The following is an 18685-nucleotide window of genomic DNA, read 5'->3' on the forward strand; positions in this document are numbered from 1 at the left end:
GCAAGTGATCCAAGAGAAAGAGAAAGAAAAAAGCCACAATGCTTTTTATGATCTGGCCTCAGAAGTCACTGACCATCACTTCTCCCATATTCTGTTCTTTAGGAATGAGTGACTCAGCCCAACCTTCACTCGAGGGGTGGGGTGGCGAATTAAATTCCATGTCTTGGGAAGAGGTGTAACTAAGAACTTGTGGACAATGCTCAAAGGTGCTCCATCAAATATTTCTTGAGTAGAAGATTGGTTAATTTGGATTTTATTAGTGCCTAGCTATTTCAATGATATTATAAACTGGATTTCTTTGGAAGCAAGATTAATTCTTCTAGGTCACACAGTTATCATTAAGAGATTCCTATTTCCAGTGACAGAAACATGCATGGATGGCCATCCCAGCAAAGATTTGAGAAGAGATTATTAAGAGGATAATTTGTGAGCTTTCAGGGATGCAGCAATCATTAGAATGTAGTCACTAAGAAGGCAGGCGAACCTAACATTTCTTCACAGTAATAGGCTTATTAGCTTGATTAGAGTAGTGCAATGAAAAATAGCATGCCTGTATTTCACCAAGAACAAGATAGAGGCTCTGCCCTCTCTATGGAGCACCCAGCGCCTTTCTCCATGCCCTTCCTCCAGGCGCGTTTTCCTTGCCCCTCTCTCTCTTCTAACTCCAAGGGCTCTTCTGTTGCCTCTGTAACTTGTTTCCTGAGCCCATCTCTTCTACTGCTCACTCCTACCTCTTACAAAAACAAGTAACAAGATGGAGAAATAGGTGCTGGATTATAGCACCGTTAGATGGATTTATTAGTTGTATTTTCTGTGCTACATAGCAAATTACTACAAACTCAGAAGCTTATAACACCCATTTCTTATCTCAGTGTCCGTGGCTTCGGTATCTGGTTAGGTGGGTCCTTTGCTTAGGGTCTGACCAGGCTGCAGTCTCATGGAGGAGCTACAGTTTCATCCAAGGCTTACCTGGGGAAAGGTCCATTTCCACACTCCCTCGGGTTCTTGGCAGGATTTATCTCCAAGTCAGATTGAGGTTCCTGGGTGGTTTGTTTGTTTTTTTGGGGGGGGGCGGGGGGCGCGTGCATCAGCCAGAGACCACTCTCCGTGCCTAGAGGCCACCACATTCCATGTGACTACCTGAAAACATTGCAGTTTCTTCAAAGCCAGCAACAGTGTCTGTCTCCCTCCAGTCTGCTCAGATGGAGTCTTAAACAGTGTAACCTAGTCAGGGGTATGACATCCCCATCACCTTTGCCATATTCTATTGATTAGAAGCAAGTCACAGGTTCCACATTCAAGGGGGAGGGATTACATAAAAGGGCACAAGTCATTGGGGGTCACCCTAGGGTGTGTCTGCCACACTGGTTGAATGAATATAAAGAGTGATAGTTAATGGGCCCCTGTGCGCCTGGAGGCAGGTCTGGATGGCAGATGGCAGGGTCCTGTTCAACAGCTTTGTCAGTGACTAGTGTGAGGATATGGATGACTTGGTAATCCAATACTTGTTGACATGAAACTGTATATACTAACTAATGGATGATAGAATCATAATTCAAAATGATCTGGAAGGACGGAACTGTAAAACAATGCCAGCAAAATGAAATAGGGAACATGTGTAAAGCTCTGCTTGTAGATGGAACCCAACACAAATGTTAATGGGTAGCATGGCTTAGAGGAAGTATGCATGGAAAGCAAGGGGGTTTTCATTGACAGTAAGCAACAAATGTGTCTACCAGGGAAGCTAATGTGATCTTTGACTTCATTAAATAAATGTGATACCCAGAATGAGGGAGATGAAACTCCATTCGGTATGGCAAGACCACCCCTGGAGGATATAGTATACTTTGCAGAGCCCCTTTTAAGAGGGACATTCATAGACCAGCATGCTTAGAAAAGGAACCATGAGCTGTAAGGAAGGATTGAGGGGCCTGGGAATTTTAATCTATGAGAGAGGCTGCTTAATGGGGAACAAAGCAGCTATCTGCATGATTTAAAAGGCTAGCATGTGGGATTTTTTTTTTCTTTTTTAAAAAATACGTTTTTATTGATTTCTGAGAGAGGAAGGAAGAGGGAGAGAGAAAACATAGATCAGCTGCCTTCTGCATGCCCCCACTGGGGATGGAGCTTGTAACCTGGGCATGCGCCCTGACCGGGAATTGAACTGGTGACCTCCTGGTGCATGGGTCGATGCTCAAGCACTGAGCAACTCAGGTTGGGCATGTGAAAGGGGTTTTAAATGACAGCCGAGGAGCTCCAGAGGGTGAAACCAAAACTAGTGGGTATTCAGTAAAGGAAGATAAATGTTGGTTTTATATGATGTTCCTTATAAAAATTGGTGATGCCTGAAAATGTAATGGTTTCTCTGAGCAACAGGAGTGCCTGAATTCTAGAGGGGCTGGACAATTGCAAGTCAGGAATATTGTAGGTGGGAGTCATATGAATACGGGGTGGGCTTTCAAATGATAGGAAAGTTCTTCTGTGTTTAATCTATTTGTTCTATTCTTTCTCAACCTAAATTCAGAATGAGGGCACATCTCAGCAGATGTGCAACCTCATAACATATGAGTTTTCTAAATAGCTCTTGGAATTGTAATACCTTTAGACAATTCTGTCATGGTACCTGGATATTTATTTTCTACTTATAAATTTCATAGTTTTATTATTCCATTAATTAGCTTGTCTTCTACAAGGAAACTTCTGGCATATTTAATAGCATGACTTGTCAGCTAAGGAGGTATAGAAAAGCTCATAGTTGAATAGTCAGACCCTAACTTTAAATTAGCTAATGTTTCTGTTATTTTGATTATTTTTATCAGCTAATATTAAGTATGAGTGTACTGAGTGCTTTATACAAATCATCCCTCACAATGCACACTCAGGGGGGAAGTTCACATCACATCCTAAGCTATTCCTCTGCAAGCTGTGGGACTGTGTAAGTTGCATCCTCCTAGTACATCTGCTCTTCTGAGCGAGGCATGAGAGTTAGTGGGTGAGACAGGAGCTCTGGAATCGGATAGACCTGGGTACAAGTACCAAGTTCCTCATCCTCTCTGTGCCTCTATTTCCACACCTGTGTCTACCTTTTAGACTCATGAGGACTTAATGCAATAATGTCAATAAAGCACTGACAGGGGGCTAGCTAATATTCATACCCAAGTTCAGTTCCTATCCAAGATTCCCCTTCACCAGCCAACATATCACAGTAGAAAACAGTAGTTTTATGTGCACAAAGAATAAAATTGTACAGACAGGGTTAACATTGATTTGGGTCCAATTACTGCTGACTCTCTGGTGCCCAGCCCTGGAATCAGTCTCAGGTGTCACCAACAGCCAGCTTTCACTCATTTTAAAATCCATGTTTATTGAGTGTCTGTGATATGCCAGTCACGCTGCTGAGCACTTGGATCAACTGTCTGCTTTCCTTGTTACATCTCTTTAAGCTAAGAATTATCAGCACTCCCATTGCAGGGGAGGGAACGGAGGCCCAGAGAGCCTGAGTAACTTACCTAAGGTCAAGGAGCTAGTAAATGGCAGACTGTGCTAAACTCAGGTCTGTCTAGCTCCCAGGCCCTTGCCTCCAATGACACCTGCTGCCCTGCGATGACTCAGAACAGATGACCTATTCAGGGAGGTTGAGATGCAAGAGTTTATTTTCAGGAGAGCAATTGATTAAGGCTTCAGTAAGGGGCTGGCATTTGAGCTGGACCTTGGAAGATGCACAGGAAGGCTGCAAGACAGGGGACAAAGCAAAGTGGACCAGGCAGGACCCCTCTCCTGGCCGACCCCACCACTTCTTGATACACTTCCTCAGAAGACTGCTTGTCCGGGATCCTGGAGAACAGGCTTTGAAGGCATAGAAGCAGACTGGCCAATTGGTGAGGAACAGTAGTTTAAATGTCCCTCCTCTATAGACAGGGAGCTCCCATGACTCTCCAGAAGCCTGTCTTAAACATGAGGTTGAGAAGCAATTTATTTTTCAGAATAATTGCCAAATGATACCTATTAAATTTCCTTTTTTAAAAAATATATATTTCTGTTGATTTCAGAGAGGAAGTGAGAGGGAGCGATAGACATCAATGATAAGAATCATTGATTGGCTGCCTCCTGCACGCCCCCCTACTGGGGATTGAGCCCACAAGCTGGGCGTGTGCCCTTGACCAGCATCTAACCCAGACCCTTCAGTCCACAGGCCAACGCTCTATCCACTGAGCCAAACCAGCTAGGGCAAATTTCCTTTTAATTTGTGCATTCCATTTCACCTCAGTGAGGCAGAATGACTTTTTCATGTTGTAGGTGTTTAATACATGTTTGATTAATTTAATTATAGTCAAAGTAGATTTTTAAGTGAGAAGATAAGTCAGATTATATTACTTTTCCTCTGTTCTTCCAACCTTACCACTCATAGTTCTAAAATTGAGTCTCCAACATTTTTGCTGGCACTAAGAACTAAAGTGGTTTCTCTGCCTTCCGTTAAGCACCAGCAGTCATGTTGGAAAACCAATTGGAAAGTCATCTCAGGGATAGGCCTGCAGTTTGGTTGCAAAACAGAAACAGCACAGTGATTTAAAGTCTCTGTGCTCTTTGAACTGCTTGGTTCCAGGATTCGGGTGTTCCAGGCTCCCAGCTGGAGTCTGGGGAACACGAGGAGGTTTGGCTGGTAGTGCAAACACGGGCTGCTCAGGGTTCATATTCAGGCATTTCGGGAGCTTGTGATGGCTTTACCAGCAACATGGGTATCCTGGCATTTCAGATCCTGAGCCAGGGGGCCACCCACTTGGCCTTGAAAGCAAATCTCAGCTCTGCTCCTGTGTGGGACATCACACATGCCTCCCCATGTAGCACAACCATTCTCTCGACTGAACTCAAGTTATTACTGCACAAGCTCATAAATACGCCCACATCATTTATCCCAGTGTTTTCGGTTTTAAGGCACTAAAGGTAGCTTATATTTTATTTCATTTTATTTTCACTTCAACCACCACCCAATAAAAGTTTCAAGTAAGACCTAAAAACCTGGGATCATCCAGATGCTAATAAAACAATACTAGCATCCCAGGTCCTGGAGGAAGATATATCCCTGGCATTAATAATCTTTTAACGGGGATCCAGCACTGACTTTTAACATGGGTTTGGCTCTTTTTCTCAGTCATTTCTTTAAAAGAAATAGCAAACTTTTAAGTTTTAATGAGACAAGTATTGTCTTAATGAGCAAAGTATATGAATGATTAATCCCCTTATGTATGGAACACCTGCAGTACATGTTCAAAGCCCAGCCTCTGAAGGCAGACCCAGCTTCCTGCTGTAGCTCTGTGATGGGTTTCCTAAGGCTGAGCAGCTGTGGATGGAGACATTGGTGACTGTGTGCATGCTAGGATTTTACCCACAGCCATAAATATTAAACCTTATCTTAGACAGATAACCTATTTGTGATGGATACAGTGCTTCAAAAGAAAAAATCGGTTTTTATTCTAACCTTGATTTGAACAAAGAGCTTGGTGCCTCTGGCCCTGAGTTTTCCTCAAATGTGCTGTGGGAATTATATGTCATAAAGGTCAGGTGGCATAACGGATGTGCAAGTGCCTTGAAAACTGTCATTCACTATGCAGAATCTTGGCGCATTTGAATGAAGTTCCCTGTCAACCCTGAGAACTTAAGACAGTCCTATGTAAAGTGAGCTGCTTTATGAGATGAGCAGGTATTTTCCTCCCCACCCTGCCCCCTGCCTTTTTCAGGGAGAATTGCTGTTTCCTTTTTTTGGTAGAAAAAAAGTATTTTTTTTCTTCTCTTCCCTGCCAATTCAGTGGTCCACCTATTTTTCCCCTCTAGCCCACCTTCCCTATTTGCATTATTAGAATAACAATCCGGAAAAAGTGAAACTGGCCCACCCTAGGCCTGGCCCCGAGAGTACTTTCCCACCAAGATCTCCTGTCTCTGAGCTGGTCCATGATGAGCAAGGCTCACCCTAAGGACAGCAGTGTCGCTGCAGCGCCGGTGAAGAGGACAGGAACGCCAGGTGGGATGCAACAGAGGAAGAGCCTTTCTCTGGTTATCAGGACAGTACCTCTCAACACTTGATAGCATTTTTCTTTCTAAATCAACTATTTAGGTACCCACAGTACCTTCTGTGGTGCATCTGGGATCATCCAGATGCTAATAAAACAATACTAGCATCCCAGGTCCTAATAAATATTTGTCCAATAAGTGACTAAAAGAGGAAATAAGTGGGAGGGAATCTTGATCCCAAGCTGCCCAGTTTTCGCTGGTGACACATGGTCCCAGTGGACTAGGAGAACCCAGTTCGATGGTGGGAGTCGTGCTGATGCTGCTACATGAAGTTGTCCCTTCCCCTACAACATCAGTGGGTACTAGAAAGTTGTGTGCCAATAAGAGCTACTCTAAATGCTTGGAGAGGGAGGGGTGGGCTTAGAAAGAAACATTTCTGTTAAAAAGAAAAAAAAATACTATCAACAATAGTATGGTAAAACAGTAAGCAATCCTTAATGTATATATTTTGTATGTCTAGATTTTTTTAAATTGGAAGTTTTATAAAAGGGTGAAATTTTCACTATCACTTACAATGGATTTCATGTTGTACCATTTATATTTTTATGTTTTAGGTCCTCCTGGTCCCAGGGGTCCGAAAGGTGACAGGGGCGCACAGGGCCCCCCTGGTCCCACTGGCAACAAGGGACAGAAGGGAGAGAAAGGGGAGCCTGGTCCGCCCGGCCCTGCTGGTGAGAGGGGCCCAATTGGGCCGGTCGGCCCCCCTGGAGAGCGAGGCAGCAAAGGCTCCAAAGGCTCTCAGGGCGCCAAAGGCTCCCGTGGGTCTCCAGGGAAGCCCGGTCCTCAAGGACCCAGTGGGGACCCAGGCCCACAAGGCCCACCAGGCAAGGACGGACTCCCCGGCCCCCAGGGCCCTCCTGGCTTCCAGGGACTGCAAGGCACCGTGGGGGAGCCCGGGGTGCCTGGACCGCGAGGACTGCCGGGCTTGCCTGGGGTGCCAGGCATGCCAGGCCCTAAGGGCCCCCCTGGCCCTCCAGGCCCATCAGGAGCAGCAGTGCCCCTGGCCCTGCAGAACGAGCCAACCACAGCACCTGAGGCCAATGGTAAGTCTGAGCCCTCCCTGGCACCAGGGGACGGGGCAGTGTGTGTGCTCATGGCTGGGCTGGCCCCAGTGTGTCCTCCATGCTCCCCCACACCCGTGGGGGAGGCACTGGGCTCTGCTGCTCTCACAGGCACATGTAAACATGACAGGTTCTCTAGCCCTTGTTTATTTAACTGAGTCGGCCCTCAGGGACAAACTTGTCCCCAGACATTTCCTTCATGAAAGTCCAAGGCTGGCCACTCCCGACCCATCCTGTCCTCACTTTATGCCCTTCACCTGGGGACGGACGTCCCTCACTTAACATGCAGGTGGAACTTTGTGTTACTGAAGCCCAGATTTCATGGCTTCTGAGAACGTATTATGGTGACTTCTAGCCCTTTTCATAATTAAACCTTTGGTAAATTCTTAAATGCTGGGTTTGCACCCAAGCCTATTTCTCTCTCTTTGGACCCACACCCAATTTCACTTGATTTCCTTCAGTACCACTCGGGTCATCTTTGCTGTTCTGTGAGCCCGATTAGGTTCCGGGTTCTCCCATGCAGTTGTCTATAGGTTCCATATGACTCCAGACTGACGGTGACCATCTGTGCCTGCACTGCTTTTGGTTGTTGTTTCTGTCATTGTAAGGACTAATCTGGATGCAGAAGAACAAAGCACAGATATTTTCCAGATTATGTAGTTTTAACCATAATTGCAGCTCCCTGTACTTGTCTTTGCTCCCAGCATGTCCGGGCTCCACACATGGACACGGGGCTGCTCCAGGCCTGTGCGGGAAGCAGGGCCTCTTGCACACAGCTGAAGAAGGCATGGTGCTTTTCCTGTTTTGTTTGTAATCAGTGTTGTGAACCTTTGCACTCCTAGGCTGCCCGCCTCACTGGAAGAACTTCACAGACAAATGCTACTATTTTTCGGTCGAGAAAGAAATTTTTGAGGATGCGAAACTTTTCTGTGAAGAAAAGTCTTCACATCTCGTTTTCATAAACACAAGAGAGGAACAGGTATGTTTGCCGCATACTTAGAGTTGGGGAAAACTATAATTTAGGGATAGTTTACATTTGGAAATTGCATGCTTACTGGGGAGTCAAAGATATCAAGAATTCGTGGTCGTATAAAAACAGAAGGCTGTATTATGGAGATTTGGGCTTTATCCAGTGACAAGAAGCATTCCTGGCATGGGAATTGTATCCTCCTGCTTCCACCTGGAAGATTGCTCGTCCAGCCTGGGAGACGTGTGGCTCCTCCTGGTGGCTGTCAAGAGCAGTAACGCAGAAGAGAAGCCTATGGGCTGGCACCTGAGGAGAGAGGGGCAAAGAGGCATGAGCACCATAGGGATAGAGTGAGGTGTAAGGGACCAGACATGTGGCCCCAGCAGGGTCAGAAAGAGCAGAAAAGTCCATAGGGACAGAGCCCACACGAGCTAGTGATGGTGAGCACTCTGTTGGCCTTTATGTGTGCCAGGCACCGTTGCAAGCCATTTTCTCCTTTAAACTTTATGACCCTACTGAGGTTCCACAAGGTTTAAATGGTTTAATCATGGGATGACAAATAATGCAGAGCTGAGCCTGAAAGTGAGGTCCATCTGGCAATACTGATGCTCTTTCTTTGGTGCCACACTGTTCCAGTGGCCTCCTTCCTTTTCCCTAAGTGCAGAAGCCCTCAGGGGCAATCGGGGCCGGCAGCCACCGCTCGTACCTGCTGACAGCGCCGGCAGCGGGTGTGAGCACGGGGCGGGAGCGCAGCACATGGGAGCAAAGAATTTTCAGTAACCATCAGAGGCTTGCGCCAATGACAACGACCAGCGTGGTCTGGCACCCCTGCTCACACCCCCTGGTGGTCAGCACACGTCATAGCGACCAGTTGTTCCGCCATTCGGTCTATCCTATATAATTCCTATATAATAAAAGGCTAATATGCAAATTGTCCCCTCGACCGGGAATTCAACCAGGAAGCGGGGCCGGCCAGCCAACCGCCTGCGGCCCATCCCCCTGCTGGCCTGGCCCCATCGGCCCTGATTGGAGCAGGCCAGCCGGACCCCACCTGTGCACAAATTTGTGCACTGGGCCTCTAGAATAGGATAAGAGGAAAACTGTCAAAGCCCCCAAGACAGTGCCAAACAAAAGTACAATAAAAAGGAGTACAGTGCCCTAACTGGTTTGGCTCAGTGGATAGAGCATCAGCCTGCGGACTCAAGGGTTCCAGGTTCGATTCTGGTCAAGGGCATGTACCTTGGCTGTGGGCACATCCCCAGTAGGGAGTGTGCAAGAGGCAGCTGGTTGATGTTTCTCTCTCATCGATGTTTCTATCTATCCCTCCCTCTCTGTAAAAAATCAATAAAATATATATATTTTTTAAAAAAGGAGTACAGCAAAAGCAGAGTAATGTGCTGACACACATTTTCTTTTAAATTGTCCTTATTTTCTAAATGTTGGGGGAGAAACCCCACAGACATCTGTTCCAAGAAATACTAATGCACCGTCTCTGGTTTATTGCTCAGCAATGGATAAAAAAGCAGATGGTGGGGAGAGAGAGCCATTGGATCGGCCTCACGGATTTGGAGCATGAAAACGAATGGAAGTGGCTGGATGGGACGTCCCTAGAGTATAAGTGAGTGCTCAGAAACTTCCAGCTCGGTTGTCAGACTCGCACTGTTCTGTTTTTCACCTCTTGCCTGACTTCCTACAATTTCTTCCTTAACAACTCTATGTCCTAGACACTCCGCACACTGAGGTTCCTGGTACCAGTTGTGCATTTCTATGAAGGGAAATTGTAGTTGGGATGATATATGCTATAAAGTAGGATTTTTCTTTTTGTGGAGTGAACTTTTTTCATTTCTATGAAAGAAAATCAGACTCACAAAAACCACATATGTGGCTGAAGTGTTCTCTTTAAATGCTGCCATGAAGGAGAAGGGAGCCCAGACGACCTCACGCACATTCAGAGTTCACCCTTAATCTGGTTGGACTTCTGTCCAGAGCATGATTATGAACTGCAAGTTTTACGGGAAGTTCAAGTGTACTCTAAACAAAGGTGTTTGTGGGGTAACCGTCTCCTAAAGGTTTGAAGATTCCCTCGTGTGGTCCGATGTGACTTGGGTTCTCTGAAGAATGCAAGCATGTCACAGCACCTTCTCAGAGCTCCTAGGCCCAGCTGCCTACCCCAGGTGTCCACCGCCCCTAATCCTGCCCAAAGGTCTGATGATAACTAACTTCGTGCCAATTTAAATTTTACTTCTTCCTAGTCCTGCCTTGCCTCTAATGGATGTGGAAATATACAATAAACTGTACTAAATAGAGCAGAATTTCTAAAAACCCACCTCTGAATCCTTTCCTTTGCCGGAGACAGAAGACAGGCCCGTGGGTGTGCATAGGGGTGAGGGCATCTCAGCTGCAGGAGCATGTCCCGAGCGTGGAGGAGACTGCAGCATCCATGGCACCAGGAGAGGAGAAAGCAAGGGCGCTTCGGGTCTCAGGCGGTGTCACGGGCATTGAGGCCAGACCTGGAGGAGTCGAGGAGCAGGAGTGGGTCAGAGGTGGTGGAGAGGGGCTTCTCTGTACTTTTAAGTCATCCATGTGAAACTCACGATTGGAAGATACAGATGACCAGAATAGGGCCATGTCTTTAAAAAAAAGCGAGGGCCCAAAAGTCAAGGTGGAACATTTGAAGATTTTAGGTTGGCTGAAGATGAGCCTCGGCCTGGCCTGACAGATACCCTGTCCTTGGGGAGGGGAAGTGGCACCACACCCTGGTCCCCGGGAACGTGGCCGTCAGCCGGAGGAGAGTGCCCAGCATGGCTGAGGTGCGCTTCAGGAGACTCAAACGGTTGAGAGTTGGCATCTGAAATCGGAGCAGTGCAGGGCTGGAGGTGGTGTGGGAGGCAGTGGTGATTAAAGGAAAGGATGAATCTGACTGACAGGTAAGAATGCCAAAACCTTTTTTTTTAAAGGAGCCCAAGGGGTGCTGAAAAAATACCAATCTCCCCCACTTTTCTCACAGCCATAAATGCTAAAAGGTCTGGGTTAGACTCACTAAGAAATTCAATCTTAAGCCTTCCTCCAAGAAAAAAACAACGGATTGGCGCACATGGAACGGGTTGAGGAGAAACATTACTGTCTACGCCAGCTCTCCCAGGCTCCAGCGAGAAGTACATGATTTGGAAGGAGAGCGCCAGCTTTCGTACCTGGGACCCGAGGTACCAAAAGATTACATCACCAGACACCTTCCCGGGACCCTGTCCCCAGCCACCCTGGAACCCCCCCTGCGAGCTTTGGCTCTGCACCCCAGCCACAGCACCGACTGTGCTTCTCATTTTCCACCCAAAGGAACACATATATGTGTAAAAACCCGCAGGATCAAATTTTAAAAGCAAGAATAAACTAGGCAGACATAGCATGAGGCCTCAACACTGGAGGCTAATTTAACTTGACACAGAATAATAAACATTGCACAAACTAGAAAGAGCCAGTGCCGCTAGGGGAGAGCGCACATGCCCTGGGGCCGATGGTTGGGCTCCAGGCCCTGACCGAGCACTCTCAGCTGTGTGACCTTGTGCAACTACTCAACCATGCGAAACCTCATGTCCTCATATAGAAAGGAGTATCATGGAAGGACCTACATCGGTATTGTGAATATTAAATGAGATAATACAAATAAAGCATTTAGTACAGTACTTGGCCCATGGGGAGAGCTCAAGGAATGTCACCTGCTAGCACTGGTATTGTCATAATCCCAAGTATTTTCATGCTAGTCAGTAACAGCAGAGTACTACTACGTAGCATTTATATATTATACAGTGTCCTGATTGAGATGCCACACACAGTAGCCCAGGTATCAGACTAAGTTTGGAAAGAAGACAGAAAGAATGTTCTCTGCCATGCCTTGGCATAGGGGCTGGGTATTAGGCTCTCAGAGGTCTCCCCGAACACTTCTCACCTTTACCCTCTAGACCAGTGGTTCTCAACCTTCTGGCGGCCCTTTAAATACAGTTCCTGATGTTGTGACCCAACCATAAAATTATTTCCGTTGCTACTTCATAACTGTAATGTTGCTACTGTTATGAATCGTAAAGTAAATATCTGATATGCAGGATGGTCTTAGGCGACCCCTGTGAAAGGGTCGTTCGACCACCAAAGGGGTCGCAACCCACAGGTTGAGAACTGCTGCTCTAGACCCTGGCTCGCCTGCCACAGGCTTCCTCTTACCTTTTTTACATACATTCAATGCCCTTTTGAAATTGTCTCAGGGTTTTGTGGTTTCTGTTAAAGAGGAAATAGACAAGGGATAAAAGGCTCTCTCCTCTGCCTCTTGAAACCTCCATTTTTATGCTGATAGCTGATTGAGAAGGACAGTGCTGGAATACACAGACAAAAGTAACAGTCATATGGAGTGGATGCCACAGGCTGAGCGACACACAAATCTGAGCTAAGGTTTATTTCCTATACAGCATATGACCCGACTCACTGACTTAGGACCAGCTATTGAGGAAAAGGACGGCATGTGCTACAGTATCTGCGACGTCAGATGCTTCAGGTCCACACACCAGTAAAATTCCAAAAGGAAGACTGGAGGTTGACAAACACTGCCAAGATTTTATTTGCCAACTATGGACGTGGGTTCTAAAAATCACCTATCAACAAATCTCAGCACAGAAAAAAAAAAGAAACCTACAGTCCTTTTCAATAAAAGACTGCTGACCATCACACACACACAGAGTCCTTATTTTTCTCCTTTCACCACAAGCCTGTGAAAACTCCATTCCTGCCAGCACCAGCCCCCCAACGGGTGACTGGCCAAGGTCCCATGGTAACAGTCAGTGATTATCCCGGAGCACCTGTGAGCCAGCCTCCATGCTGGCCTGCGGGATCCTTTCCAGAGTGTGTGGCCAGCAGTATGAGCGAGAGGTGGTATTCTTCCACTTATGTAAGAAAACCTGACTTCCAGGACCACAATCCAGAAGACATATGTACCAACCCTAAATGTGGCCATAGCAAAGAGCGGGGCTTCAAAGGATATTTCAACATTCTCCTCTCAGTAACCGACAGATCTAGTAGAAAACCCAGAAGGGATATAGTAGACACTACCAACTAACGTAACTTCATGCACATTATGGAACATTTCACCCAGTAACTACAAGTATATATGCATTTCAAGTACATATGGGATGTTCACCAAGAGAAACTATATGCTGGGCCCTCAAGTGTTGATAAATTTAAAAGCAGTGGAATTATGCAGAATATGTTCTCTAACCAAAGCAAAATTAAATTAGAAATGGAGAACAAAAAGCTATAAAATCCCCAAATGTTTGGAAATTACAGGACACACTTCTAAATAATCTATGAATCAAAGAAGAAATCACAAAAGAAATTTCAAGTGTTTCAAACAAAATGAAAGTTTGTAAACATATCAAGTTTTTTTGGGATGCAGCTAACAATTTTAAAAAGGCATTTATAGCTTTAAAACACTTAGAAAAAATATTTTAAGTTGAAAAATCAATGATCTGAGCTTCTACTTTCAGAGGTTAAAAGAAGAAGAAGAAGAGCAATTCCACATTAAGTAGAAGGAAGGAAACAAAGACTGGAAAGAATGAAACAGAAAACGTACAAACCAGAGAGGATCCGCGAGCCAGGAGCATGTCAAAGCCAATCTTTCCACTCTTGAGGGAACCAATGCAGGCACGTCCTTTGACAGAAGTTGTCACTGTTAATGGAGGCTGAGTTAGCACAGGGGAGTCAGACACAAGTGGGATGTGCAGACTCTATCCACTTGTTCAGCGCAGTACTGTGAAACGGCCTTGCCTGCCCACCCGACTTGCCCTTGCCCACCTAGATCAATCACCAGAGGTGTGATATTCTTCCTGAAGGTTTCCTGAAACACACTGAATCTCCTTTATTCTTGCCCACTTCTTGGTCCCCTGCACAGGACATCACTTGGTGGAAACATGCTGTCAAGTTACGAGTGACAGCTTTCATCTCAACATCACAAAGATAAAACATACCTGCCTTTCTGTCTACAGACTGCTCCAAACAACTTTATATAATAGAGGGCAAAGGAATGGTAGGCACCAGAGGGGAACACTCAGTGCCATCTAACTCAGCAATAACTCACTCATGCTTCATGTTTCTACCAGAGTGGCACTGGCTCAGGCCACTAGAGAGAAGTCTTCCACTGAACAGACCCCTATAGCAGGAGAAAATTCTACAGCAAAGAAATACTCACCAGCAAGATTTTTTCTATTTTGAAGCCAGGCTCTTACCAGCAGAAGTTTTTTGGCCACGAAGCCTCAGTCAATCTTGCGGTCAATAAGAAAGTTACTAAGTTGGAAGGGGCAATTCCCAAGATTGGGACTTTGTGTTTTGTCTCCAATATGGTCAGCCCAGAATCCTGGGGGAAGGTCACACCCACAAGCGGATGTGCTTGTGTTTCCAATTCACTGGAACAGTGAGTCCGAGTGCTTCCGAGGTCCCTGGTGTACTTACAGTATGCTATCCAACCACTTCTGTGACATGTGTATTATACTAGGATATAGTATGGGATGCAGGAATTTTTCAGCTTAGGCCTCTGCCATTCTTTTCCTATTCTTTGCCATTCTGTGTCTCCCTCCCCGCCCCTGCTCCCCCATTCTTCCCTCTCTGTAATTATGTCCTTTGGTGGGGATTTTTTTTTTTTTTTTTAAAGCATCCACGTGGAAGTCAACTATTTTCCCTCCCAACTTCATCTCTCTCTGGCAGTCTTCAGTTTTTAATTCATTTGTTTCTTGCCTGCTATGTGAGTTCTCTGAGGGCTGGGGCTCTATCTATTCTCTATTTTGCTGTGTTGCCATCACCTAGAATTATCCCTGACCTCACAGTAGGTGCTCTGTGGATATGTATTGTGTGAAAATGTGAATGAATTCATATTTTTAACTCTCCCTCCTATGACCCTGTTTTTAATCTCATCAGTTGATGGTTTTATCTAAATTACCTTTCATCACTAGATTTATTTAAGTAAGGTCACTCATCATTTTTTTTTTAATCCCAGAATATACATTTGATGTGGGAAAGTCTTCTATTTTGTTGCCTTATCCTTTAACTATAATTTTCAACTGTCCTTTCCCACTGCCCTCTGATTTTGCTGGTTTTATTGTCAAAAGACGTGGGACGATTGGGCTCTCTCCTCGGGTGGCCCTAGGACACTGTGGCTGATGGAATAATGAGTCACAGTTTATGGGAAGCACTCCTGCTGCAGATGTTCTTCCCGACCCTCCACGTGAGGCAAGCTTGTCCTCTCAGGCAGTGACCACAGGCTTCTGTACAAGGCCTGCTTCTTAGAGAAAATTTACCTTTCAAGTTTTTAGTCTTGATAGCACATCTAACTTACTGCATGAAAATAGAGTAAAGAAGAGCAAAACTTGGCAAAGTGGTGATTTGAGCAGCGGCATCCAAATTAATAAGCCCCAAGTGAACTCATCCTAAAGAAAACTTGTTTTTAAGAATCTCTCTTCCAAAAAAGGCAGTGAAATGTCTGAGTCATTTTCAGTAAGATTAAATTACTGTTTCTTTCTAAAGCAACCAACGATCTAAAACTTAGCCACACAACCATAACCAAGTGTCTATAATTATAGGCTCTTGTAAATGTATATCAAGGGCCTCTCACTTTCTCTGCCTGACTCTTTGACTTAGAGAGGCAAGGTATCAAAATGTACAAGGATCCCTCTAGGTTCTCACAAGAGAGTGTGTGTGTGTGTGTGTATCATATACTCAGAGTGTAGATAAATTCATGCACAAATATTTACATGTGTCCAGAAGTCAGCATTGCAGTACACGAAACCATCTTCATTCATCTAACTGTGTTGAAGAAGGATTTACTCTCAGCATTGTGATGAAGTAACTCAATGAGTTGATTTCATTCAGACAAGGAAAACAACCTTGTAGGGAGATGCTGCAATACACACTATAGGCACATCTCGGTTCCAGACCACAATAAAGCAAGTCATAATCTTTTTGCTGGGGGAGGCTCTTGCCTTCAATTTGTAAAAAAAAAAAAAAAAAAAAAAAATCTGAAGCATAATAAAACAGAGCATTATAAAATAAGGTATAGCTGTACTCTGCAAAACAGCTGATTCTTATTCTGAATAAGAGTTATGCATGCGCCCTGGCCAGGTGGCTCAGTTAGTTGGAGGGTTGTCCTTTGCACTAGAAAGATTGTGGGTTCAATTCCCGGTCAAGCAATTGGTTACAGGTTTGAACAGGAGGCAACCAATCGATGCCTCTCTCTCTCTCTTTCTCTTTCCCTTCCACCCTCCCTTCCTGCCTTCCTCTCTCTCAAAAAAAAAATAAAATAAAATAAAAATTTTTTTAAATCCATAAACACATCCTTGGGTGAAGATTAAAAAAAGAGTATGCATGGATTTTTAAACAATGCATTTTCCTTCTAAGACAAATGACATGCTTCAGTTTTGGGGTTTTGTTTTTTTTTATATTTCCCTGCTGCTTTGGGGGGAAAGAAAACTTCTACATGACTTTAAAATAACATTCAATTTCTGTTTTGTTAAAAGAAATTGGAAAGCTGGACAGCCAGATGACTGGGGCCATGGCCATGGGCCAGGAGAAGACTGTGCTGGGCTAATTTACGCTGGGCAGTGGAACGATTTCCAGTGTGAAGACATCAATAACTTCATATGTGAAAAAGACAGGGAGACAGGTAAGCAGTAGAGGGAACTGAAGAGGGAGCTGCAGAGGTTATATCCTATTAAAGGGCAAGAGGGCTCTGAATCCAGTCCTGGTTTTGCCACTGAGGAATAATCATAGCATCCTCTTAATGAGGTCGTTGTGAGGAGGCGATAATAAAGATGCCTAATGTAGAGAAAGTACTCAATAAATGTCAGACTAACTAGCCTAGGTTACACTGCCAGACATTTGTTCTTTAACATATGGCACCAGTATTATATTTTTTTCATAGAGTTCCATACACAGTTCAGGTAGCCAAGCATTTAATTCCACCTGTATTTATTTAGCATTTACTATGGGCAAGATGCTGTAGTAGATAATGGAGAGATATAGTCAGTGCCCCTTATAAGTTAATAAGCCAAAGAGGCTTTTAGAGATTTTTTCCATTTCAAAAGTACTTATCTACAGCTTCATTTAATACATGACCTTCTTTAGAATGTGTTTTCTTAATTTTTTTCATCACAACTAGATTTAAAAGTTTTAGGGAGAAGGAGTAAATCTAATAGTTACGGGATTTCTTTTGGAGGTGATGGAAATGTTCTAAATTGTACAACTTTGTGAATATTATAAAAACCACTTTAATTGTATACTTTAAATGATATGTGAAGTGTATCTTATTAAGCCTTTATTTTTTTAAAAAAGTTGGAAGACCTTGGAGGGCAGGCACTATCTTTGCACTCTCCCTCTGCCATGCTGCAGAGAATCAGTATATTTCTAAAGGGTACCCCAGTTTTTTGCAGCTGCTGCTCAGGGGACATGCCTTGATCACCTACTTCTAGAGCTTGCATTCCTCAGTTCCCATGGGCTAGTAACAGAGACACAGTTCTCGGCCAGCTACCACCCCCAGGGCACAGCACACACAGCAGAATGAATTACACCCCAAGTGTTTCTGTGAAAGAAACCTATTTGCTTGTCCTGGAGCTTCAGCAAGGGGGGCAAGGCTTCTGGTTTGGCACATGTCTAGGGGACTTCTGAGGCCAGTGGACTCCATCTTTGCACACTTACTCTGCCTCATTCAAGGTAATCAGTATCTCCTAGAAAGAAGCCTGTACACTCATCTGGTGCCCTGACCATTGCGACAACTGCTCAGGAGACACTTCTAGTTCACCCAGCTCTGGTTGCCAGAGGAACAAACACTTGTGGTCTACTGTGTACATTTACATATCTTAAAAGCGGCTGCCTGAAGATCTGGCTTCCAATCAGTCCAAATCTGGGTGCTGACTGAGATCCTCTCCTTGGGTACCTCTCCTTTGGATCTGCCTCAATTACTGGGGGACTAATTATAAAATAGGCTACTTGGACAATCAAGAGCTAGGGCAGGGTTCAACGATAAGGTTCATCTCTTACACAAGGCTACTCCCTCAGAAAAGGTGGCACTTCAATGTATAGAAACCAAAATGGGGAATCAAGGTAACTGAAAAGAAATATGTTCCCAAAAAAGAACAAGATAAAACCTCAAAAAGTACTTAATGAAATGGAGATAATATAAGAAAGTGCCAAATAGAAGTCACAGAGCTGAAGAATACAATAACTGCAATGAAAAATATACCTGTGGGATTCAACAGTATACTAGATGAAGCAGAAAGGATCAGTGAACTGAGAGAGGGCAGTGGAGCTCACTAACTCAATCAACAAAGAATTTCAAAAAGTGAAGATAGCTTAAAGGAATTATGAGACGTCCAGTGGATCAACATTCACATTATAGAAGGTCCCAGAAGAAAAAGCAAATATAAGCTTATTTAAAGAAATAATGATTGAACATGTCTATAACTTAGGGAAGAAATGTCCATAAGCTGGATCAGACATCTAATCCAGGAAACCAGAGCACTCCAAATAAGAGGAACCCAAAGAGACCTGAAGCAGGTTTCTTAAAATA

At 44.7% G+C, this 18685-nt stretch overlaps 1 protein-coding gene and 1 long non-coding RNA gene across 7 annotated transcripts in view; one reads left to right on the top strand and one right to left on the bottom strand.

Moving 5' to 3' along the window:
* COLEC12 (collectin subfamily member 12) overlaps window positions 1–18685 on the top strand; it is a 179540-nt gene that overhangs the window by 154413 nt on the left and 6442 nt on the right. For both annotated transcript variants that reach the window (XM_036321270.1, XM_036321271.1), the window contains 4 exons: window positions 6621–7109; window positions 7970–8106; window positions 9603–9712; window positions 16638–16783. In XM_036321270.1, the coding sequence (XP_036177163.1) occupies window positions 6621–7109; window positions 7970–8106; window positions 9603–9712; window positions 16638–16783 (882 nt within the window). The remainder of the gene's footprint in view (window positions 1–6620; window positions 7110–7969; window positions 8107–9602; window positions 9713–16637; window positions 16784–18685) is intronic.
* LOC118662652 overlaps window positions 8213–18685 on the bottom strand; it is a 56257-nt gene continuing 45784 nt past the window's right edge. For 4 of the 5 annotated variants that reach the window (XR_004969820.1, XR_004969819.1, XR_004969822.1 and 1 more), the window contains 2 exons: window positions 10422–10604; window positions 8213–8400 (listed from right to left, as the gene is read on the bottom strand). This is a non-coding gene — a long non-coding RNA (uncharacterized LOC118662652). Of the gene's footprint in view, window positions 8401–10421; window positions 10965–18685 lie in introns of all 5 variants that reach the window. The other variant, XR_004969823.1, reaches the window with a different exon arrangement.

The sequence above is a fragment of the Myotis myotis genome, unplaced genomic scaffold (genome assembly GCF_014108235.1).
Source record: "Myotis myotis isolate mMyoMyo1 unplaced genomic scaffold, mMyoMyo1.p scaffold_m19_p_9, whole genome shotgun sequence".
Lineage (NCBI taxonomy): Eukaryota > Metazoa > Chordata > Mammalia > Chiroptera > Vespertilionidae > Myotis > Myotis myotis.